This window comes from Hippocampus guttulatus, chromosome 3 (assembly GCF_054856545.1).
Source record: "Hippocampus guttulatus isolate MCC_2025c chromosome 3, RoL_Hgut_1.0, whole genome shotgun sequence".
Classification (NCBI taxonomy): Eukaryota; Metazoa; Chordata; class Actinopteri; order Syngnathiformes; family Syngnathidae; genus Hippocampus; species Hippocampus guttulatus.
In genome coordinates, this window is record NC_141263.1 from 24081243 (window position 1) to 24106842 (window position 25600).

Consider the following 25600-nt stretch of genomic DNA (forward strand, 5'->3'; position numbering starts at 1 on the left):
GTCCCCGAAAAGGAGCAGGCGATGACGAGGAAGTGATGAGCAATCGGATGTGTGAAGTGATGTGACAAGCGGCGTTTGCATGTTCTGCCAGGGCCTGCGTGGGTTTTCTCCCCTTATGCTTTTTATATTGCATCCTTACTTCATTTTAACCTCCTTTGTTCCCTTCTGTCTCTCCTTTCAGGCCACCAATTTTTTTCTGGCATCTTTTCAAATCAAGTACAAACTTTATTGTGAAATGTTGCACATGCAGCACTTCCTAACCTTTGTTTCTTTCCTTTCTGCCATTGTCCCCTCTCCACGATTTTTATTCTTCTGTTTATTTATGCTTAAACCTACTTTGCTAACCTTCCTTCGTTGTTCTGTGTGTGTGCGCGTGTGTGTGTGTGTGTATAAACATTTGTTTCCTGTTTTGTGAATGGTTTAATCCGTGATTTGTGACGTAGTGGGCGTAGCCATTATATAATCGATCCTCGCGTTCTCGGCCAGGAAGCTGGGTGAGTACATCGTCAAAATAAGAGAAAGGTTACTTTTGGGACATAAATGAAATCCCCCTAAGAGGCACTTGTGTACTTTAGTCCTGGCTTCTGTATTAAATAGCAAACATGTTTTGAAAAGAAACGGTACCTAATGCTGGTAAATGTGGAGCTTCGACTGTCAGATTTAATTTAAAAGCGCTTTTTTATACCAGCAAACAAAATTAAAATATCAAATTGTTTCAATGACATGGAAGGACGATAGTTTAAGATTTGAAGTGACTCCTGTTATCTTATTTTGTAGAAACCCTAACCGGTAGCGTCCGTCCTCCGCTCGACGGCTGTGCGCGCGCGTCCGTGTACTCTTGTGTGCCCGCGGACATCTGTGAGCGGTATCGTTGCACGTTGAACGAAAGAAGCGAAGAGGAAACCTGCTCAGGTTGGTCTTTGCTTTTTCTTTTCGTCGATTTATCTTCTTTCCTTCTACGGTTTGCTATTCTTCCTCGACATGGCCATTTTCTTCTTCTACGCTCTAAAGGAGACCACTTTTATTTCGCTCCGTAACAATGCTGTCTTATTACACATGACTTGTCGTGGATTTTATAATGAAATATGTCGTATTGCTAGTGTTGGCTTGTAGTTTATTGCAGAGTTGTGGTAGCGCCCGTGTTGAGCGTTTCAGGACCGAGGACAGCTCCGAGTGTGGCCGTCAGCCTATTCGCGAGGATTCGGGAACAGATGCCAAATACTGCGAATAGTAAACGTTTTGAATTTCGTGCGTTAATACTGTAATTCCTAGATAAACAATAGCCTAGATAGATTAAAACAACAACAACAACAACTTTATACCCTAACTTGAACAACACAAATGAAAAATTATCTTTTGAAGAGGTGAAATGAAAATTTAACAAACGGAGATAATGTGGTTGCACAAGTGTGCACACACTCTTATAACTCGGGAGGTGGCTGTGCTCACAATTTGGCAATCACGTTTAAACGGATGTTAAATTGGAGTGGGTACTCACCTGCCAACATTTAAGTGCATCTTACTAACCCAAAATAAAGTTCAGCTGTTCTAGTGCAGTGGCGGTTCTAGACCAGTTTTAGAGGGGCACATTGAACCCGCTACAACAATGAGGCAGACACTGAGATAAAGCCAGACGATGGTGTTGAGAGAGCAGAAGGTAAAGCAGGTTACGAGCGCTACTGAAAGAGACAACCTGTGTCTCCCAGATCATTTGGCTTTCAGAAGAGAGGACACAGTTGAGGAAAGAGAGACCCTTTGAGATCCTGAGAGTGAGATACAAGCAGGATGTGAGACACAGACTGAATATCGAGATACAGTACATGCATCCACAAGCACTGGACTATGCAAGTGAACTACATGTCTGCTAAGTGAGTGCTTGCGTGTTATTTCTTATTTTATTGACATCAAAATGACCATTAAACGAATGTTCATTTACCTTGGACTAAACACACAACGATGCCAGCATTGCTACAATTTAGGCAACAGTCAAAATGAACACATATTTGGAAGTATGGACAAATAACAACGCAGAGGAACGCACAACATTACAGCAACTTCGTATGTAAATAACATTTACAGAAGGTTACTATTCCGGACTTGATTGGTTGTGTGTTGTGGTAAGGTTAAATAACATTAGCGAGAAGCAGGCAATCAACTCAAGCTGACATAAACGCCTGGTCTGGCAGGCGTGCTTTTAAAATTCATAAAGCCAGCCAACAACATTTCTTGAGCAGAAATCTGACATTGGAACATTACAATATTGCTTGTGGTGACCGGTTCTTGCTAGCTCTGACTGCCTCTCATCACTAGATTGCTTTTAGCTCATGGCATATGTCAACAAAACTTGAGTTTCATTGGTGCAGCACACGAAAGGATCCTGTCGTGAAAAGCTTGTGTGTCTTTTTATTTTGAAGGCCAGACCTTGCCGACTGCAGGATGTTTTACGCTTGTTGCCAAGTCATTAATGTCATTAATAAAAACTTGCATCATGAAATACGCCTTGCCATCTGTCAGCCCTTTTAGACAAGATACAGCAGATTGACTAGAATGTTGACTCATGGGCATTTGTTCAACTGGAGTATGACACCTAGTTTAAAAATTGCAGGACTGCATTATCTTTGCTCAGAGTCATGCGTGTTCTCCATGTGCCTGTGTGGGTTTTCTGCGGGTACTCCGCTTTCCTCCCACATTCCAAAAGCATGCACGGCAGGTGAATTGATCACTCAAAATTATCCTCAAGTGTAATTGTGAGTGTGAATGCTTTTGTTTTGGTCTACTGTATGTGTGCCCTGCGATTGGCTGGCCACCAGTTCTTGGTGCACCCCGCCAAGTTCCCCAAAGTCAGCTGGGTTTGGGGCCAGCACGCCCGCGACCCTCGTGAGGATAAAGCCATTCAGATAATGGATGCATGAGTAGTACAGGTCACATTAGTGGTTCAAGTTTAGAAGTTTGATCTTGATCTCATAATTATTTCACAAAAAAACTAGCATTTCAACAGGGTTCTGAAGACTTTTGATACCCAACCCTAAACTGTCAGCAGTCAAATTGCTCAAAGGGCCGTTTTCTTAAGCAGATCAGTTTGTGTGTGCGTGTTTCTGCATGTATGTGTCCAAGAATAAAGCAAAGTCCCAATTGAGCTTCTTTCCAATTGAGCTTTCCAGAATACAGGATATTTTATGCCCCCCCCCATAGTTAATCAATTCCCCAACACTTTATTCATATCAACTTTCATAATTAAAATGGTGCATCTGTTTGATATATACTGCAATTTTATTTACTGTATGAGTCAACGGCATGCACACGGCAGCATGTTGACATGTATCCATTTGTGTATGCGAATTAGCCATAGTTAGGCACTTTAAGTGGGTATTTTAATAATTATGATTATCATCATGATGATAAAGACATCTAGAAAGGCACTCAGTTGAGTTAAGATGAAAACCAGAACCCAATTGTACCGCACACCTTCAAACACTGTCATTATTATTCATATTCTATTCATTGCAAAAAACTTAATAGCACAAGAAAATATCACGTCAAGGTCATATATTGTTATAATGACATGTCAAGCCCAGAAAGAAATGTCCATAAAAGTGACAAAAGGGGAAGTGGGAGATTTCTTAATGCAGTCTTATGGTGCGGAGGCTTTGAAAAAATTCCAAGTATGTCATGTGTGTGTGTCCTACATATAAAAGGACTCTGGAAGGCAAAGTGAAAGAAAAAGCGAACACATGTGCGGAAAAAGAGAAAGTGGTCTGTGACTTATGTAAGTGTGTGTGTGTGTGTGTGTGTGTGTGTGCGTGTGTGTGTATTAATCCAGTGGGGTTTTTATCCTCAGTGAATGGGACAGTGGAGCTTTGCAGTGATTATCCCCGCAGGCAGGCAAGCAGGCCTCCCCCGATGATGACTTTGAGTCTGCTGCCGTCTTTCCCCATCCCACGTCTTCCTTTCTCCACATCCCCCAAACGTTCCCACGTTTCCGACAGAACATGTTGGAACCCTTGTGTTAATTTATGCTCAAAATCAGAGGCGGCTAATGAATATAATCCGGTCCACTAAGCATTTACATTATTAAAAGTCATGTCATCTTTTTTAGCACTTGACCACCCCCCCCCCATCACCCCCCTTCCACTGGTTAATTAAGATGTAATGTCAATGATGTCACAGTCGGGCGCCATTGCTGTTTGCGCTCAGTGTTTTTCCATTCGTCTTTGCACGGCTCCACCCGGCCAGTGAGGCACACCCACCTCATTCGCCACTTGGCTCACCTGGGTGCACAGGTGTTGCTAATTAGCAATCAGCCTCTATTTAAGCCTCTGCAACAAGACCGCTCTTTGCCAGATTGTTCTTTCGTTGTGATGCAAGACTCTTCAGCGCTCTCTGTATTTTTTTTATTTTTATTATTAATTCTTAATTTATTTTTAAAATTTTAAATAATCTTATTGATTTTCCTAATAATGACCGCAGTTCTTCCTCGGCCCTTCTTGCTTTCTGTTTTCCTGTCACTGTTGGCTGTTCGGTGTTGTGTTGCGATGACATCGCCGTATGATTTCCAGTTGTGCGATGCGTGGATTGTGGACATGGAGTCCGATGGTTGCTGTCGTCGGGTCGGGTGTTTTGCATTTGGATTTGATTCGGACTACACCCTGAACTAATTCAATTAACAATTAGCATGAATTGCGATTTACAAAAGTATTAGTGAAATAAACAATTTTAAATTGTTTCACTGAATTGGGTAAGAATCAGAATTAATTGTAAATTTAAAAAAAATTGGAAATGAATATTAAAAAAATGGGCATGAATTATTATCCAATTAAATCTTTCTCCATAAACTAGGAAAATATTCGTAAAATAATCTGCATTGAATAGTTTATGGGGCATCGTGGTTGACTGGTTAACACGTCCGCCTCACAGTGCGATGTTTTGGGGTTCAATTCCGGCCTCGGCTTTCTCCCTCTCTATGCATTCTTCTTGGCTTGTTGTTGTCATTACGTAAGAGAGGGGAAAAACACGGGCTTTTCCATCTGTGCCATCATCTTTCCTTCAGCTGTAATAAACAACAAAACATGCGTCTACTGCTGTGACGGTTGTCGACACAAATAGCCCCAAAAGTCATATTTTTAGGCACGCCACTGTGACAGCAGATTTCTCTCTGCGGGCGACTCCTTCTTGCCTCTCCACAGGCTCGCGATAATGCGCTGCCACCATTTTGAAACTCCATATCCGTTTTAGGACTGGAGCACGTCGGCATCACCAATCTGAGGAGCTGGATTTGATTGCTGGTGCCGGCGGTCCAGTGCGGATGTGCTTGCGTGGGTTTTTTTCTCTACCCGCATTCTTTGAAACCTTTCTCTAAGATCAATTGATGACTAATTTGTGTGGGAGTGTGACTGCGAATGTGAATATTTATTTGATATGCACCTTGCAATTGGCTCGCAACCACGCCGGAGTGGACCCTGCCTCTCAAACCCGAAGTCACCTGGGAGAGGATTCAAAGAGCTACAGAAAATGGAGGGGCAAAAATTTAATTATAATAATATAATAATAGCATCAATGTTGATGTATAGTCATAAGTAATATCCATCCATCCATCCATTTTCCGACCCGCTTTATCCTCACAAGGGTCACGGGGGGTGCTGGAGCCTATCCCAGCCGTCTTCGGGCAGTAGGCCGGGGACACCCTGAACCGGTTGCCAGCCAATCGCAGGGCACACAGAGACGAACCACCATCCGCGCTCACACTCACACTCACACCTCAGGACTATTTTGAGTGTTCAATCAGCCTGCCATGCATGTTTTTGGAATGTGGGAGGAAACCGGAGTACCCGGAGAAAACCCACGCAGGCCCGGGGAGAACATACAGACTCCACACGGGGAGGTCCGAGCTGGAATTGAATCCGGTACATCTGCACTGTAAGGTCGACGCGCGAACCACTGGACCACCGGGCCACCGTCATAAATAATATATACAGTATACTTAAATCACATGAACTTTAAGTGTACAGGAGATGTATGGAGTCACGTTTTCAATTGTCATAGAAGTGTAAAAATGTTCTACGCGGACCCACTTGTCTAATTTGACGAATACTTTATTACTGTGTTTGTGGAATCTGAAATTAAGCGAGAAAATCCACTCGTTATTATCCATCTCCGGGGGCAGCCATTTTGCCATTTGCTGTCGACTGAAAATGACATCATCGATGCTCAGGGCTGAGCTGTGATTGTTCGTAACTTGAGCCGCTCTGACTACCTGTGACGTCATTTTCAGTCAATGACAAGCAACACATTGTCACTGTCATCCAAAATCTCGACTGACTGGTAATTTGGCTGTTTTTGCATCGCTCAAGTTGATATCCGACATTACATTAGAGCCGATGTCGCTGCCGTTAGCGGCTAGGAGCTAGCTGCTCCCAGAGTGTTCGATGGCTCACGACAGTTGGCAAACGACACTGTAAACAAGTTGGATTAACTCAAACTTTCAAGGTATAAAACTTTGATAAAATTTTGAGATAGGCAACTCAGCAAAATATTTGAAGTTTTGCTCATGTGAAAATTGTCTTTCCTGCATTTTCAACAAAGAAATAGGAGTTTACGGAACTAATTGTCCCTTCGTCTGAACAAAATGGATGGCTAGTACCTTATCATTACTTCCAATGGGAAATTTTGTATCTGTCAAAATGGTGGGCCACCAAACAGAATTACATTATTTTATATTGATATATTAATAAAGATAATCAATGTTCTCCAGCTTTTCATGGCAACCAATGGCGATGAGGCAATGTTTTGAATAGCTGCTCCGACGAAAACAAAGAAAACTAGGTGATCCTTTGGTGCTGGCTGACGTTTTGCACCACCTTGCGTACAGGCTTTGTGCGCATGCGTGTGTGTGTGTGTGGGGGGGGGGGGGGTGTTATTATAAAGTGGCCAACTAGAAGAGTCAGCATGCGGATAGTTTTTTTTTTTTTCTTAGGCTCCGGGCAGCCATGATGCTCTGTGGCCTGCTTACATCCTAGCATGCGTGTGTGTTTCTTGTTTATAGGTCAGCATGCGTTTGACAACACACACACGCAGTCTGTATGTGTGCACTGTATTTGTGGATGTGCTATTTATTTTTTATTTGTCTCAGTACTGATTAAAACAAAAAAAAGATGTTCTTATTGCAGCAGGGAATATAATCATTACAGTGCTTTGCAAAAGCTTTCTTCATTTGAAATTATATTCCAGGTCTTGACTGCAGCCTCTTTCAGTTCTAGTTCTAATGTGTTCCTCCTCATCAGGAGGTGAAATGCATGCTCGATTGGGTTCAGGTCTGGTGATTGACTTGTCAGTCTAAGACCTTCCACTTTTCCCGCCTCATGAAGTACTTTGTCGTGTATTTTAGGTCATTTACTTTGCATGATGACGCCTCTTGTTTGGATGCATTTTTCTGTAAATTGTCGGACAAAATAGTTTTGTAGACTGCATAATTCATTTTGCTACTACCATCACGGCTTACATCCACATTGAGGCAACGTACGTATTTAAACGGCCACGGTGATGAAGATTTTTCTTTGTATTTCTCATGCAGCGCGTTAGCCTCTGCTCTCCAGCCGCACCAATCACATGCCTGGCTGTCGCTTCAAACTAATTTCACTAATCCAGAGCAGGGTTCTCAAGCACTGTGGCTGACTGAACAAAACATGCGGAGCTGTGATATTTATTGCCAGATCATATCGGCACATGGGGACTTTGCTTCATTTCTTTTTTAAAATTATTATTATATATTTTTTGCTTGAATTGACTTCCACTTTAAGCAATTTTTTGGGGGGGGGGGGGGATAGCCTATGTGAAAACGTGATTTGATTAATCACTGTTTGTCATGAATGTGGGATATGTAATTGCTCTTAGAATGTACAATTGCCCCTCAGTAATGTGGCAAGTTTATGAGGTCGACATTGTATCTGTCAACAGTGGTTGCCATGAATAACTGAATTGCATAGAAGTCGTAATGAAGGATAAATCAACAACCCCAACCTTTACATGACATATTTTTCTTTAACTCCTTTATTTAACCCCCGAGTGACAAGATGCAGTCAGACAAAGATTAAACAAACAAACAAAAAAAAAACGTCTGTGAAATGAGAAACGAAACATGTTCATAAGTTATACAATTTGAATAATGAAACAAATAAATGCGCCCTTCAAGAATGAGGTCTAACAGCACCCAGACAGAGCACGTTTTGTAATGAAATCTTCTGGAACCCTAGCATGTATCCTGCCATGAAACTGCAGTCATATGAGAGCAAGAGAACAGTAGAAAGAATGACTTCCATTCAACATTTCAAAATAATTCAGTTCCACAGAGACTGAGTGTACCAACAACAGACCTTGATATTTTCTTGGCCTGACACAAACTCCAAATAGTGGCTGGATTTCCATCTTGAGAATCCTTCTGCTTCCTCCGACATTATTTTTCATGCAGTCGAAACGTGACATCGTACATTGACGAATGCTCATATCCCAGAATGCTTTACTTCAAGCTGTTAACACTGTAGTTCCCCCTTTTTTAATGTATTCTATCTCGGAATGCGGTCTCCTCCATATATTTGTTTTGTTAATCTCTTAATTATTCAATCTGTTCCTCGTCAACGCATGTGGGAAAGAAGACCGCGATTGCAGCAATTCTGACACGCGATGACGTTGCCCCACGATCCGTCACAGCGTGCCAGAGAAGTGGAACGTACTTGTGTACTGATCATTTTAGAACCACTGTGCCTTGCCAACGTACCAAACGTCAAACCAGAGCGCTTACGTTGTATGCGTAGGAAAGACAAAGGGAGGAAATGGCGTTTGAGGAGAGAGTGTAGAGCGAGACTAAATCCTCTTTTCCTCGTTCTGACTTTAATCCTCCTGAGCCTGGCAGCCGCTGTCCGTCAAACCAGCAGATTGGGTGGGACGCGGGCGATGTCAGTGCCTTGACTTGATGGCTGTGAAGATGAAGACCAGGTGGCAGACCGTTGCCATTAAAGTAATTTAACATTAAGTGGGAGGAAACCGGAGTACCTGGAGAAAACCCACACAGGCACAGGGAGAACATGCAAACTCCTCACAGGAAGCTGGAATTGAACCCGATACCTCTTCACTGTGAGGTCGGTGCGCTAACCACTGGACACCGGGCCACCCTGTCATAAATACCGTATTGGCCTGAATATAAGACGGTGTTTTTTGCATTGAGATAATACTGAAAAAATGAGGGTCGTCTTATATTCTGGGTCAAGACATTATACCCATTCACGACTCTAGATAGCGCCAGATATCATTGAAGCGAATGCTGAACTTGACTCCCCAGGCCAAAGCGAACCCCTGTCACGAAGAATAAAAATAAAGATAGGGGTAGCACGAAGAAGTAAAATAAAAAATAGAGGTAAGAAAGAAAATAGAAGACAGTAATGGAAGAGATAACAGAAAATAATAATAATAATAATACATCACATTTGCAAGCGCCTTTCATAACACTCAAGGACACTGTACAACCAAGAGCAATAGTAAAACACAGATAAAATAATAGACAAAGAAAGAAAGATTTAAAAATGGAGAAACGTAGCGACAATCTGGCGAAAAGTGGGTCGAAGATCAGCCAGGTTAACCGGCAGCTGAGGAGAAGTTATGGTGTAAACTTCAAGATGCTTTTTCTCTCAAATATATTGTTATAGTTATTTGTTTCAGATGTACTGTAATCATTTTCTGTATAAAAATTATTATGGTGTTCAAAAAGTCTTTTTTCAAACTTGAGTCTTAAAAAAGAGAGGGTCGTCTTATAATCAGGGCCGTCTTATATTCGGGCCAATACGGTAAATCAAATTAAATTAATGAGTAATAGGCAATAACATACTGTACATTTGAAATGTTTCTACTAAATCAATCACACGTGTATTAATTTCAAATTTCCACACAGGTTTTGCAATTTTTTTTGCAAGGCGGCATGCATAGGGTTTTATCCAAACATCCCAAAGGCCAATGAAGCAAATATAACCAGTAGACCATCATTTAAATGTATTCCTGCTATGTCGTAATGATCAATAGATAGCAGCGGGAAAGACTTCATCAGCTCCATATCAGTTGTCCATTGTAAGGAACGACGCTACAGATTTCCATTTTTAAAATATGGGAAGGAGACGAGGCGGGAGGAAATTGGAAGAAAGCCTCAGACAGCCAGGAAGCTGTCCCACTGCAGAAAGATAAGCACACAATCAATAATAAGTTGGCGGGCGGGTGGACGGATGTCGCTCCACGAACTGAAAAGACGCTTGCTTGGTCACTCGATTAGGGACCCCAAATCAACATACCGTCGGCCATGTAGCATATTGGCCAAAGTCATTTTTCAATATTTTTGGAAAATACAAAATATTTAGAGTACACTTTTTCCTTTTGCTTACATTGCTTACCCAGCTAATTAAAAAAAAAATACCAGTGCGTGTTCTAAAAATAGTGTTTTCGTGTCATCTTGTTTTCCAAGAATATTGAAAAGGGCAATTATGCTATGTGGCCAACACAATGTGTTTATATTTGAACTCTCTTGCATTATTTTCATGGTGGGGATGTAAAATGTGGATATGAATATTTTAGAGTGCAAAAAAGTGGGTGTTGAATTATTAAGGAGGAGGAGATGGGCGGAGGATGCGGATACATCATCATCATAGACCACTCAATGTGCGACCTCATACTTTCCTTATACTTAAACACTAGCTAGACTCAATCATGCCGACGCGAGTGGAAGATGCTAGCTTCGTAGCATGAAGATGCCTCATGTGCAAGACCAAAACATTTCTGTATAATGAATCTGATCACGTGTGTCTTAACACAGATTCAATCATTACTTGTGTTTCTTTAAGAAAATACATGGGAAGAGGACCTTGAAAAAAAATTAATGCGTCACAATCACAATATTGAGGGGAGAAAAATTATATGAATTTTTTTTCAAAATACTTCAGCCCTATTTTCTATTATTAATCATGTCCCAGTTCTACACAGTCCTCATTGCATTAACCTGCCATACAATTCCTGAGGAGAAAATTGAATTTGACGCATACCACAAACCGTGTTAAAGCGGACATAAAATACAATTTGGGCACTGGAGACCAACTAATTCATGTCTTCAAATGTGATTGTGGATGGATGGAGCTCATTCTCCGGGTCCTCTAGTTGTGAGTGTAGCACATGAATGTTCGTGCATGTCAACCAGTCTTGCGTGTTGCGATAAAGTGTAAATAATGCAACACTTGTGTTGCACAATCAGCCACTCCTGTTACTCAACTACAGAAAGGACCAGGCATCTAATGCGGCATTATTAAGATTAAGATTAAGATATTCTTTATTTGTCCCACACTGGGGAAATTTACAGCCTCCAGCAGCAAGAATGCGGGTAGAAAGAAGAAAGAAGAAAAACAAACAGACACTGTTCAATTAACTGCAATATAAATACAAAAGGGATAAATCGCAGTGCTATTTACAATTGTTTTTCACATCATGTAATTATTATTATTATTATTGTTGTTATTTTTATTCAGCAGCCTGACAGCAGTCGGTAGGATCGAGCGTCGGTATCTCTCCTTCTTGCAGCGCGGGTGTAACAGTCTCTGGCTGAAGGAGCTACCTAGTGCTGTCAGGGCGGGCTGGAGAGGGTGGGAGGGACTGCCCATCATAGCCTTTAGCTTAGTTAGCATCCTTCTGTTGCCCACCTCCTCCAGAGTGTCAAGGGAGCAGCCCAGGACAGAACTGGCCTTCCTGCTCCAGTCTCTTTCTGTCCCGGGCTGAGATGCTGCCTGACCAGCAGACAATGCCATAATGGATGGCCGAGGCCACCACCGAGTTATAGAAAGTCTTAAGGAGCGACCCCTGAACTCCAAAAGACCTCAGTTTCCTGAGTAGGAAGAGTCGGCTATGCAGCCCAAAACAGCAATTAACCAGGATTTCTTTCTTCTGGTTATCTTCTGACCATCTTGTCTTTCTTCTTCCAGTTAGGTTGAGTTCAAGTTTCAACACCCAACATGGCGGATGAAGCAGACATGCGCAACGAGCTGGCCGACCTGCAGACTCGCGCCGACCAGATAGCCGACGAGGTAAAATGCTAAAACACTGACATGACTTGGTCCGCTTAATGAGCTAAGAGGAGCTCAGAATAACAGAGCGGCTCCAATGAGCTCATTAAATATTCATTAGCACATCATACAGAACCAGAGAGGCTGAGAGAGGGCTCGTGGATGAATGCAGTGATAAAAAGCTGCAAGGATGGATAGAAAGGAGGAGGAGAGAAAGGATGACTTGATTTGTGGAGGATTGCAAAATGGAATGTGCATGGAAGTATCTTGAAAGGAGAGAGAATAATTTAGTGAATTAAAGGCAGAGAAGTGACAGAATGAATGATAATAATAATAATATCACAATAAGAGCATTCACATATTCGATGCTAATATTGTCTTGTTGTGTTGCAGTCTCTTGAGAGCACTCGCCGCATGCTGGCTCTGGTGGAGGAGGTGAGTTCACTGACCCTCGTACATCTCACTATCTCTCACCTCAACGCTCGAGAAAAAGTCACTATCGGGCATTGCTGTGTGTCACATCAAACGCACCCCGATGAGCTTCCACTTTTAGACCAAACTTGTCATCTCTTTTGTTGTCGTCGTCTGTTGTGAGGTGTTTAAAAATAGCGCAGCGTGCATAATGTCCCCCTTGAATAAGACAGCAGCAGCTGGCCTTACGCGAGCTCATCGGGCTACATTTGCATAAATCGGGCTGGCAGGAGCTCAGCGGCTGCGAGGGATCGGCCCGAGGACTGAAGGAGACCCGCTTAACACAGCAAATGCTCAACGAGCACACAACTTGCCTGGGACACTTGTGTCTTTGAGCGATGGAATGAACACGGTTGCACAAACAGCTAACTCCATCTGTTGTTCTTATTACCTTCAAGCACAATACGTGTGGGAGGTTATGCTTTGGCGGCTGTTAGTTAGTTAGTCGGTTAAGTCAGTCAGTCAGATGGAGGGTTAATAGAAAACACAGTTGATTCAGTAATTATTCATTCGCAGGGTTGGTTGGTTGATAGGTTGTTGAGGTACAGTGAAACTCCTCTACAACGAAATGATGTTTGCAGAAATTTTTCACAACAGGGGTTTTTTCACTGTAGCAAATTTGATCTCTGATGTAAACACACACACACACACACACACAGTATAGAAAGAAAAAGGGAAAGAAATTGCGAAATTTACAATCAGCATTCACTTTCACTGACATCAATTTCTTGGATAATGTCATTTATTTTGCTTCCTCCGTCTTTAATTTTGATCACAGAGCTCTTCTTGTCTTCTTGTCTTAGCTGCTTGACATGCAAAGGTCTGTTTTGTAGCCATTTTAGCAATGCAACGTTCTTGCTGCGTCTGAAATGAACAATAACAAATATTCCCGGACTACTGCGCATGTGTAAACCAGTGTGGTGGTTGATGTTGCCATTTCCGAACGAAGCAGTAGAGGGTGCTGTTGGATTAGACTTCGTTGTAGTGAATCTCGTCACGAGGCAAGAGTAGAAAAAAAGATTTCGTATAACGCAACAGGGATTTTTTTCGTTGTATGGAGGGCAGGAAAGTGGGAATGGTGTTAATGCACGAAGATTTTTTCGCACTGGGAGGTATTTACGCCCATGTAGGTTTCGTTGTAGAGGGGTTTCACTGTAGTTAGTTGGTTAGCTTGTCAGATAGTTGCATGATGGTTGATAGACAACTCGATCAGTTCACTGGTTAGTTAGTTAGTTAGTTAGTTAGCGCCAAAGGGAAAGTGGTTTCTTACTTGTTACTTAATGTAAGTTGAGGGGTTCGTTGTTTATGAATGGATGGCTCTACGTTAAGAACGGATAAAAAGAGAGATGGACTCCGTTTGAACGCAGCTTTTTTTTTCCAAACGCCCGCACCGCAGTGCGATCGAGAAAAATGCTTCTTCGGCAACTGAATCACTCCCTGCTTTCCTTTTCTTCAGCCAATCAGAAGCCATCAACATTAAACATGTCTATGCAATTATTAAAAAACATGATGTAATTTAGGTAATCTTAACATGAAATAATATGATACTCAAACATAAAATGATAATAATTAATAATATAATATAAGATTACACTTGTGCTAAAAGCGGCATAAGGACTGGATTTTCGTCATTCGAGTCCACTTGAACTGGGGCCCACATGCAGCCGAGGGAGACTTGGTTGAGTTTGCTCTTGGTTTGTATGCGTGCAACTCTCTGTGACAAGCCTCCAAAGTTCGAGACACAACAAAGAAGGCAAGGAATGCGTTCCTGTTCCCTTCCCTGGTCCCACGCTCGGTCACACGTGCCCATGCACACCTTGTGGCCTTAGGCCGAGGGTAAAGATTAGGCTAATTGAATAAGCACGAGACAGGCAGACCCAGCAGGAAGGACACTCCATGATAAACAGCAGAACCTACATTTACAATGCATGAAGATCATCACCATCAGTCTCTGCTGTGCTGCTCTAAAGTAGTCAAAGAGATCGGATCCATGACATGATTTAATAGCCGGGGACATTAAGGATGTCCACGCTGCTCTTACGATTGCTGGCAGGCCGAGAAAGGTTGCCACTGCGAGGTCAGCGTCCTTGTCGCGTGCTAATGTGATCCTCTCTAATTCTCCTCGTGCATGACCTTTCATGTACAAGATGGCGGAGCGCGATGGGAGCTTTTCTCCTACAGCGTGACCTCATAAAGTCTCGCTGCGTTGCGAGCGCCAACCAGATGTGGATGAGCAACTGCAAAAAACAAAAAAAAACAAACACAAAACCTCATGCAATGTTTTATCAAGATTGGTGGATAGATTATTCGTTTCTTCTCATTTTCTTTATTTTTGTCTCTGTCATAAATGCATTATAATTACCTACTTTTAAATGACTGATAATTATCTATTACATCATATTATCATAATTCATTTTTGCAATAACTTGCCTATGGCATATGGTCTGTTTGGAAACATAAGTGTGCGTTGAGAGACATTCTCTCCAAAAGATACAGTAGGACAAAAGAGTCAAAGGTTCTTCAAGTCAAGGAGATCTGAAAAAAAAAATCTTAAATTGTTGCTTAAATATGAAAAAGGTGAACATTCTATCCAGTCATACCTAAATAAATGATGTCACTACATGTCTTGATGTCATTTGGCATAGTCGTGCGGGGTGAGGGAGGGCCGGATCTCCACTTCCACAATTCCTAGCGGCTAAGCGAGTGCTGATTCTTCATAATCACTCCGTCAAGAAATCTTTTTTGAGCCGGCGCAAGCGATCCGAGTATCACTGAAACCAGCGAGCGGGCGTGTGTGTGCCTTGTGGTCTCGCCGAGAAGGTCACATGACGCTCGGGTGCAGAAGAGTTGATGCGTGAAGCCGGAATATCTGTGGGAGGAGCTCACGGGGAGCAGGAAGCTGTTGTTTGGTTGAGCTTAGTGTGTGTTTAATCAAGTGTGTCCTTGTGTGCGTGTGCGCATGTGTGTGTGTGTGTGTGTGTGTTAGAGCAACAACGCAAATTAGACATGACGGCTTCTTTGTCAACAAAGCTCAAGTACAGTGTCCAGTGAACACAACACACAAGCAAACAAATAAAATCAAAGTGGAACTGTGGAAAAGAATGAGTCCAGAAAATTCTTCCATCAGGCTCCTTCTTGAAAATTAAGTGCGCGAGTTCTTGGCGTGTCAGCTTGTTCATACCGGAAGACTTATTCCAGAGCATTCATTCTTGGTTGAGACTGGAATCCCGGCTAGTCAATCAATTTTAGCCCAGAACATTCACTTTATTAGATTTAGTCCAGCTGGTTTATTGCTATAAATTTCAGTGCAGAGTGGTGGAATCTCAAAGGCTCAGTCCATAGATTTCATTTCATTCGAGAACAGTATACCGAAAGATTCAACATGAATTCTTTTTTTTTTTTTTTTTTTTTTTTTTTTTTGTAATCTTGATTGTTTATTGCCGAAGGTTCATTCCAAAAAGTTTGGTCCAGAAAATCAAGTCCAGAATGTTTAATCTTGAAAGGTTAGTCCCAGAAGATTTAGCCCAGAACATTCAGTCGAGAAAATTTAGTCTGGCTGGTTTATTTTCATAAATTTAGGACAGAAAGGGAAATCCAAAAGTGTTCCAGACCACAATGTTTCATCATCACCGTTGAAGGTTCGGTCCAAAAGCTCCGGTTCCAGATAGTCAAGTCCAGAAGCTTTTAGTCCATAATTCCAAGTGGTTTTTATCCAGACGGTTTACTAAAACTCAATCTGGACAGTTCAGTCGAGAAGGTTTTTGCCCATAAAGCTTCGTGTGTAGCATTAAATTCAGAAGACTAACTCTAGAAGCCTTTGTCCTGAAGATCCAGTCCAAAAAGGTTCACTCCAGGAGGTGTTCTTTCTGGAATGCTCAGTCCAAGTTGGTTCGCCCAGAAGAATCAGTCCAACTGTCTCATTCCAGAAAATTTATGCCAACATTCGATACCATAACATGCATTCTAGAAAGTTTAGTCCAGAAGATTCAGTCTCAAACTGTCAATCTTGAGGGTATAGTCCATGTGGTTCGGTCTGGATGGTTATTTTTTGGAGGGTTCGGTCCAGAAGAGAGGGTCCAGGTGAATCGATCCATTCTGTCGTTTCGACCTAAGCCCGTTTCCTATTTTCAACTTCTCTGATTTCAATTCTTCTTCGTCTTTTCTTCTTCCTCTTCTTCCACTGCGGTAGAGTAAAGATGCCGGTATCAGGACTCTGGTGATGCTGGACGAGCAGGGAGGTGAGTTACCAATGGGAACGTCCCCAAACGCCCATTCTTGGCCCTTTTTTTTTTTAAATTCCTGTCTGCCCCGCTTTTCTTCATCAACTTGAACTGCTCTTTGCTTTGAGAATTAATGCGGAGTGACAGCACTTTATGCAGGCCAGAACATTTTTTTTATTTTATTTTTTTATGAGTCGCCTGTTCTCATGAAAATTTAGTAGGGCTTTATTCCGAACAATTTTTCGTTTTTTGGGGTCACTTTTTGGTCAATATTAACACTAAATGTGAGGATTTTGCATTTGTTTCACAAGAGTAATGTTCATGACGTCACCTTTTTGTGTAATATTTCCTACTAAATGCTGCTGAGAACATGTTGCTAAGCTATTGTGGCTAATATGCACTGCACTCTTTGCTTGGCGGCTTTTGCACATGAATCGTGCTAGTCATCATGACTATACAGGTATTTTCTTTTTGCATTAATGCAGAATAAAATATGGCAATTTCAGTGCATTCACGCCTAGGCAAGAACAGTTCCTGCTGTTAATGGCTGTGAATGTTGCTCATTAATTAAGTCCATCAGTGCATCATTAAATGTTGCATAAACTCGAATAATAAACTGTTTTTGAAACCATTATTTTTATATGATATTGATTGCCAATGATTCTTTTAATAATGTTTTTTATGAATTGATGATTGTTTCTAGCTGACTCCAGATTATGTTAGAAGTTACCAGGATCCTTTAAAATTGTGCCAAAGATTTTTATTGTACAGAAAACTATTTCAACAAACATATTTTTCTTGAGTATTTCTCAATAGTCATGTCACTTTTCTTTTGCTACCTTTTGGAAGAAAAAAAAGATGACAGAATAAAAAAACCCACCACTAAGGGTGTGAAAAATAAATTTTAATCGGAAAATCTGTTTTGATTTTAAAGATGCAACTTCATTGAATTGAACCAAATCGAATTGTTGGACTTAAAAGTATCAAATTAACACGCTGCAAAAGTGTGCCCCATGCCTCCGCGTCATGTCTCGACCAAGGTAGGCAGTGATTTCCTTTCCACAAACTCTTGTATCGACTTTATCTGTCAGTTTCTTTCATGTCGGGGGCCGTTATGCCCGTTGCTCGTCATGATATGAGTGTGTACGTGCTTATGCGCCCACATGCACGGGCACACACACGTGTGTGCGTGTATGCGTGCATGTGCGGTAACAGGGTCGATCTCTGGAGGTTGATGCTTGAAAAGCAGATCTTCAGTCATAAAGGTTTGGGCACGCCTGCTTCGAGTCAGTGACTGCAGTGCAGGTAGGGTAGCCGCTAATGGCTTCCTGCATTTTAGTGTTCTGAGAGGGGATGTTAAGCACCAGGCCGATGGACCCTGTCCTCCTGCACTTGACTCTGACATCATGACCATACATATACATATACACACACACACACGGCCTTCACGTTCGTGATGGTACAGTGGCGCTTGTGCAATGAAGGACGTTTTCTTTCCCATGGGATGTTACAGGAATAGAAACAAACTGCGGCCAATTGTATAGCCTTTATTAACTTGTATGAAATCACTCCAAGCATATTGAATCCCCGGAATTTGCGTTTTGGATTTCATGAATTGGCATATTCACTGATTTATTTAAAAAAAAATTTTTTTTAGCCTGTTCTTAGTTACTTGCTGAAAAAAAAGTATTGCTTTGACGCCGTCTGGTGGCATCTTGATGCCAGTGTACTATGCTTTCTTTAGACAAAAGTAGTGCTTTGCTGCATTCTTGTGGCATCCATAGACAATTGAGAACCTTTTCAAGGTGGATTTTCACGTTCTGCAGCAGGGCTTGCTCCCTACCCATGACAAATAACCCCCACTGGAACGTTTTGATCATTTGAACCATCATACAAATATAACAAATATAATAATTAAAGGGGCAGTCTAGTCAATAATAGTCTTAACAGTCACATTAGATGCAGCCCCATGACTCTAAACACGGAATATGAATTAAGATACAAAATCCACTTTTTTTTTTATCCGTCTCAGGGGGGGGTGGCCATCAATAAAAAATATTGATATGTCTTTACTGCTGAATTTCAAGTCATCAATAGATTTATTGCATTTGCAATGTTAAGAACAACAACACAGTGGACACCACAATTGCATTCAAAGAAGCCAACAAAGGACAACAATGGAGTATTCACTAAACTAGCTAAGCACTTTTTGTACAGTGCCTCTTTCAAACAGGAGTGAGGGAGGGGGGGGGGGTCATAAAATCATCAAAATAACGAATGAGAAACCATTTCTGACCCTCGCCGAGATCTTGAGTACAGTGTGAACAAACACTAGAGGACAAAGTGTCCCTTTCTCCCAATTGGACATTAAAGCTATGGCCACGAAAGAACCAGCGGGACACTCTGACCTTGAATTAGTTTTAATAGCCTAGCGCCCCATCGACCGTGTGAATGGCAGCCACGTCTAAATGTGCCTCACTGATGCTCGCGATACGCAGACTGACATTTTTTTTTTTTGATGAAATGTCTGCTCTCCCTTCGCTTCTTGTCAGGTCGTGATCAGTGCTGGGAAGAGAAGGTTAAAAAATTCATACCCTGAAACCATGAAATTTGAAATTTGGTAGGCATGCCTTTTATGAGTAGACTCACCAAAAAAGTCACAAAAAACAGGAAGTTAGTCATTTTGATTTGAAATCAATTGACTCTGCATTTCTTCTTGGAATTTTATAGGGAATTTATAAGCCACTTTCATAAAGCAACCTGAAATTTGGTACATGTTTGTCATAAGTGGATCCTCCAAAAAAAGTCTGGAAAAGACATACCCCCAAAAATGCAGGAAGTCTGCCATTTTGGTTTGAATCCCCTCCAAACTTGACTCTATATTGCCTCTCAGAATTATTATTTTTTTTTCCTAAGAATTGAGCGCCCAAAGCCATTTTTTCAGTTTTGAATCCTCCCAAAATTGACTTCTTTCACTGTTTCAAAGACAAACCAGCCAGCAAAGCCAGCCTCACTTAGCAACATGATATTATTATTATTATTTTTTTGTAGGCAAGTCTTTTATGGAGTACTTGTTCATTTATGATGTTACAAAAGCTATTCCAAACAATTTTGAATCGAAAGCTGGTGCTTCTCAGTCAAACTGGGTGGAGCGCTTGTGTGGGTTCCCGCTAAAATGCACAATTTTCACCAGGACACATAAACAAGTGAGTTTGAGGGTATCCATACAAGGAGCCCCCCCCCCCCCCCCCCGCCCTCTGAAAGGTAGAAAGTAGCAGCCACGCGAGTGTGCGCTAGGCTCCTCTCCCGCTTGGCCTCCCCGGCGCGAGCTCGTAACCGCATGAATGACAATGCTCTCATGCCTTTGTCCTCACCAGAGCAACTCGATCGCGTGGAGGAGGGCATGAACAAGGTCAACGCAGACCTGAAGGAGGCCGAGAAAGATTTAAAAGATATAGGCCAGTGCTGTGGGTTGATATGCCCGTGTATTAAAAAGTAGGTACCGGCCAGGAGCCGCGCGCTCTTGCCTGTCCAGTGCTGGTGATGTCGCTAGTGATGGTCGTGATAGTGATGTCTGATGTCTCTCTTGTCACAGTCTTTTTTTTTTTTGTCTCTTCTCCTTTGTCACCCCCCCACCCCCATCCCCCAACCTCTGACCTTCCTCCTCCTCCTCTTCTTCTTCTTCTTCTCTTTTGCTGGAAAAATGTCATTGTGTTGGTAATCAGAGCAACTGGAGCGCATCGAGGAGGGGATGGACCAGATCAATAAGGACATGAAGGATGCAGAAAAGAATTTGAACAATCTAGGACAGTTCTGTGGTCTGTGTACATGTCCGTGTAACAAGTAGGTGGTGTGCTTCTACCGCCTGCTTCGGGTCTGTACAGCACGATGTTGATGATGATGATGATGCACCGCATGCATGGATGTGTCGCTTGTACATAGGGAAATTCTGCCACTTTTCAGCCTTACACAAATATATTCCAAACGTATGGAGCAAGAAGCTACAAGGTCAACAGAGTAGGGTAAGACTTTCGATGGCGGAGTGCAGTCTTGACTCATACAGTCATCCACGCTACTTTTGTTTTAAAACAAAAACATCGTTGATTAAATTGCAATCCCAATATTGTGCGGGTGATCGCAATTAGATTTTTTCTTTTTTTAGACTCGTTTAGCTCTACTCCATGGACACTTTTGTCTACTTGGTTGCATTTGGTGGGTACACTTCTGGGAGCTTAAGGCTCGGATCCATTTTGTGAGTGTACCGAAGTTGAGTTGTTGCATTCTTGCTCAATTCCACAAAGAAGCCTTTGCTCCTATTAAATATGAATTGGCCGTAAAATGAAGGTCAGGCTGAAAACATGGTGGAATGTTCCCTTTACACTAACCTCATGTGAAAGCTTGCGTGCATGCATAAATAACACAAAACGCCACAACCGGTTTGATTATTTCTTTATTTTTTTTCTTTAATTTCATTTCATTTTTCTCTCCAGCCTTTAATGGCTGCTTCCCCTCACACAAGCCCTTCATTGCTCATTGGATGAGAGGTTCTTTTCCTGCAGGTAGCAGCGTCAAGCCGTCAGGACCACGGAGCCCCCCCCCCCCCCCCCAATAATCCCTATAACCCAATTGCGTTACCCGAAACCTGACATATCATGATTTCATCGTATTTGGACAAACGGCGTGCCCAAACACTTTGCATGATGTCTTTTGGTCCGCAAAGCCTCTCGACAGCCAAACTATGGCCCACATGACGCCATGTCTGAGCCGTGACGCCAACTGTGAGCGACCACGCTGGCTCCTTCTATTCTTGGCAACAAAGTTGTAACACAATAGATTCTAATAATGGGCTGTCTTAGTGTACTTTTTTTTTTTTAAAGAAAAAAAAAGCACATGAATATCAAAAGTAATTTGCGCAATGTTTCGATACACGCCATCCATCCATCCATTTTCCGAACCGCTTGATCCTCACTAGGGTCGCGGGGGGTGCTGGAGCCTATCCCAGCCGCCTTCGGGCAGTAGGCGGGGGACACCCTGAATCAGTTGCCAGCCAATCGCAGGGCACACAGAGACGAACAACCATCCACGCCCACACTCACACCGAGGGACAATTTAGAGCGCCCAATCAGCCTGCCATACATGTTTTTGGAATGTGGGAGGAAACCGGAGCACCCGGAGAAAACCCACGCAGGCCCGGGGAGAACATGCAAACTCCACACAGGGAGGCCGGAGCTGGAATTGAACCCGGTACCTCTGCACTGTGAAGCCGACGTGCTAACCACTGGACTACCGGGCCGCCCTCGATACACGCCATGTGTTTAAATATTTTGGTAATACTGCTCACAATTTTTTTTTTAATTGGACAGCAGCAACATGCTATTTTCTAAATATGTCATTTTAATATATCATCATGTCATGAACAGCAGGTATCGACAAATTCAGGAGGTGACGTACGAATAGAGCTCATTAAACATTTTTGACCTCAGCATACCTGTGCTGTATATGAAAAGTCAAACGTTTTTTCAATCCCATATTAATTTGGATTAATTTTAAAATATCAAATCAAAGGTATTGACAACAAGACTCGTGCCTGCGTTGTACACTGTCGGTCTGTGGCGAAGCACACGAGTCTCTTATGTAATGCCACAGTTGCGTCATGCGCCTCTTTACAGCAGCCTCGGGTCAAACGCTAGCATCACAACAACATTCTGTGAGGAGCATCCCGTGAGCGTTTTTAAACCACGCTTTTAACCCATTTGTTTATTTTTTCTACCCAAGGCTTTTTTTTCCTCCTCATGTTTTTATTACTGAAAAATAAAAGGGGAATATTTTATTATTTCCACAGAATACTGAAACAAATTGAAAAATAGAAATATTTCAACTAGAATTTTACTAAAGAGGAGGCAATGATATAACTGCAATAGTTTTGCGGTGTCAGGAAAAAAAGTAGATATGTGTGTGTGTGTGTGTGTGTGTGTGTGTGTGTGTATGTATGCATGTGTGTACATGTATAAAATTAAAATCAAGTGTTTTCACCTATGCCAGTTTCTCAAATTACTATTTAATTATTGTTTTTCTTATTATTGCTCATAAATTAAATACCCATTCATCCATTATCCGAACCGCTTTATCCACAGTGTGTGTCAGTCAAAGTCGCAGGCGTGCTGGAGCCTCTCCCAAGCAGGCTTCAGGCAGCAGGCGGCGTCTACCCTGACCTGCTTGCCAGCCAATCGCAGGCATACCTGTCAACTTTTCGGAGCGCCAACCCGTATAAACTACCAAACAAATCCTTATAAAGAGCAAAAAATCCTTATAACATACCAAAGCATTTTATATGTCAAAATAACGGCAGTAAAAAAAAACACGAAATTTTCAATGATATTTATTGTAGATCTCCATAATACAATGTCTGGTTAATGTCTAATCATCATTCTACTTAGTAGCATTACTGTATTCAGAGTTGTATTCCCGCGTCGAATGAAAGCATTCGAGTAGACTAGCACCATTCTGGGCAAAAGCAAACGGAACTACCTGTTAGGGGAAGAAAAAACCCCCGGAAATGTTCAGAATCCGTATGATTTGTGCGATACGGCCATATACGTAAGATTCACCACAAAATCCGTATGAACTATGGCTAAACCGTATGAGTTGACAGGTATGCGCAGGGCACACAGAGACAAACATTCACAAGCAGTCACAACTGGGGGACAATTTAGAACGTTCCATGAATCTGCCATGCATGTTTTTGGAATGTGGGAGGAAAATGGAGTACCCGGAGAAAGCCCGTGCAGTAATGGGGACAACATGAAAGGCAAAGTAGAGCCATCTGCTGGACAAATAAAAACAATAAATTGTCTAAATTGAAACGTTAACAGGAAGATTTACTTTTGCTTAAATGCGAGATCAAAGTAACATTTTCAGTAGTTATCAAACAGGTTTTAAAGGCCTCACCAGGTGCTCCACACAATTTGAATGTGTGTGTGTGCGTGTGTGTGTGTGTGTGTGCGTGCTTGTGTTTGCATCCAGATGAAATGAAGGGCCTGCTGTCAATCATCACCCACACTGTTTTTATTATTAGGATTATTTCCCACACTGAATCTAACCACGTGGCTTTCTTTTTGTAGACACAACCATCCTTTTTTCTCTTGCCCCCCCCACCCCTTTCTTTTTGTGCATCATTTGTGCATCTGTATGTGTTTGTCCTCTTCTCTGTGTGCTTCACTATTGCTATTGTTATTATTGTTGTTATTATTGACGTGCGTGTGGCGCAGACGCCAATTGATCCCGGATCAATTATTGCACAGATTCTACTGTCAATGCATGTGCGTTGCTACTAGCAGGCCAATTCTTTTTTAAATTATTGTCTATTGTACAGTATGCATGTTTAAACACACACATAGAGTACAGGCACATCATTGGTATCACAAGTGACGTGTATATGTGTATGCGGTGTAGGATTAAGGGCGGGGGACAGGCCTGGGGAGGCAACCAGGACGGTGTGGTCAACAGCCAGCCCGGCGCTCGGGTGGTGGACGAGCGCGAGCAGATGGCCATCAGTGGAGGCTTCATTCGCAGGTGTGTGCCTGTGTGTGTGTTGTTCTGAATTTGCTTTGTAGTATCTAAATGGTAGTAGGCAATCGTTTACGTTTTTTGCATTTCATATTTTCAGAAGCTGACATTGTGATTGCCCGTATGTGTGTGTGTGTGTGTGTTTGTTTCAGGGTAACGGATGACGCCCGCGAGAACGAGATGGACGAGAACCTGGAGCAGGTGGGCGGCATCATCGGCAACCTGCGTCACATGGCTCTGGACATGGGCCAGGAGATCGACACCCAGAACCGGCAGATCGACCGCATCATGGAGAAGGTGACGCAAGCCTTCTGCGTTCACCAGCCCCCCATTGCCCCCTACACACATGGATACACATATACATCTAAATACGTATCTACAGATCAGCAGAGTTTACGTGCAATTTTTTCCCCACTGACTAAAGTCTGCGTGAATGTCGCTTCCCTCTTGCAGGCCGACTCCAACAAGACCCGAATCGACGAGGCCAACCAGCGTGCAACAAAGATGTTGGGCAGTGGCTGAACAGCAGCACCCTGGACACCTAAATCTCTCTCACACACACACGCACAAACACAAATACAGAGAAACACCTAAAGCCCACCCCTGTATCGCCTCTGCAAGATGATGCTTCTATTGTGATACATGTAGACATTTGCACATATCAGCACTTCCATTTATTGTTACGTGTTGGTTCCCCATCCTTCACTCTTCCTGTTTTTTTTAATGTAATATATAATATTCAAAAAAACAATCACATTGACTGTTATCTGGATTTAGTGACTATATACGTGTATACTGTATATGATGAAAATTTGATTCCAGTCACTTAAACGCTGATGCCAGAGATTGTATATATTTATGCTTTTGTCCTCAGGGAGCGAAATCAGACCAAGTTCCAATCATTCCATCTGGCATTTTTATCGATTATAAAGAGCAGTGGGTGGCTTACTTTGCCATTTAGCTTTTAGCACATTCAGCTCCTCCTCTGCTCGAGCATTAATTATTCATTCGCCGGTATAAAAATATCCTAACGTGCTATATATGAACAGAGGAGCGGCCCATATCTCTGACAGTTCCCTCAGCCCTGTCTGCTACATCGTGCCACTCTGTTTGTTTCATCCTTTCCAGACTGTGAGAAAGTCACTGCAAAAACAGATGTACCCCGGGAAAATAAAGCCAATAAAACTTTCAGAACTGTAGAAAAAAAAATCGCTTCTTTGGTATTTTTTCATTCCAAATTTGATTTTCCTCATAACCTCCTCCATG

At 42.2% G+C, this 25600-nt stretch overlaps 1 protein-coding gene and 1 long non-coding RNA gene across 3 annotated transcripts; one reads left to right on the forward strand and one right to left on the reverse strand.

The window, feature by feature from the left end:
- The first annotated feature begins 514 nt into the window (after positions 1-514).
- Positions 515-25528, forward strand: LOC147207925 (synaptosomal-associated protein 25-A-like). 2 transcript variants are annotated; one of them, XM_086107577.1, is made up of 8 exons: positions 515-912; positions 11997-12098; positions 12471-12512; positions 16738-16786; positions 20146-20263; positions 24221-24340; positions 24487-24631; positions 24788-25528. In XM_086107577.1, the coding sequence occupies exons 2-8, from the start codon at positions 12027-12029 to the stop codon at positions 24854-24856; spliced, it is 615 nt and encodes a 204-aa protein (XP_085963703.1). In that variant the 5' UTR covers positions 515-912; positions 11997-12026; the 3' UTR covers positions 24857-25528. The 2 variants fall into 2 exon arrangements, with proteins under 2 accessions (XP_085963703.1, XP_085963702.1); XM_086107576.1 differs by lacking the exon at positions 20146-20263 and adding an exon at positions 20494-20611 and having other exon boundaries at positions 523-912.
- LOC147207926 (uncharacterized) lies at positions 23132-24888 on the reverse strand. Its single transcript, XR_015100510.1, has 2 exons — positions 24754-24888; positions 23132-24672 (listed from the first exon to the last, which is right to left on the reverse strand). It is a non-coding gene; the product is annotated as an uncharacterized LOC147207926 (long non-coding RNA).
- Positions 25529-25600: the final 72 nt, after the last annotated feature.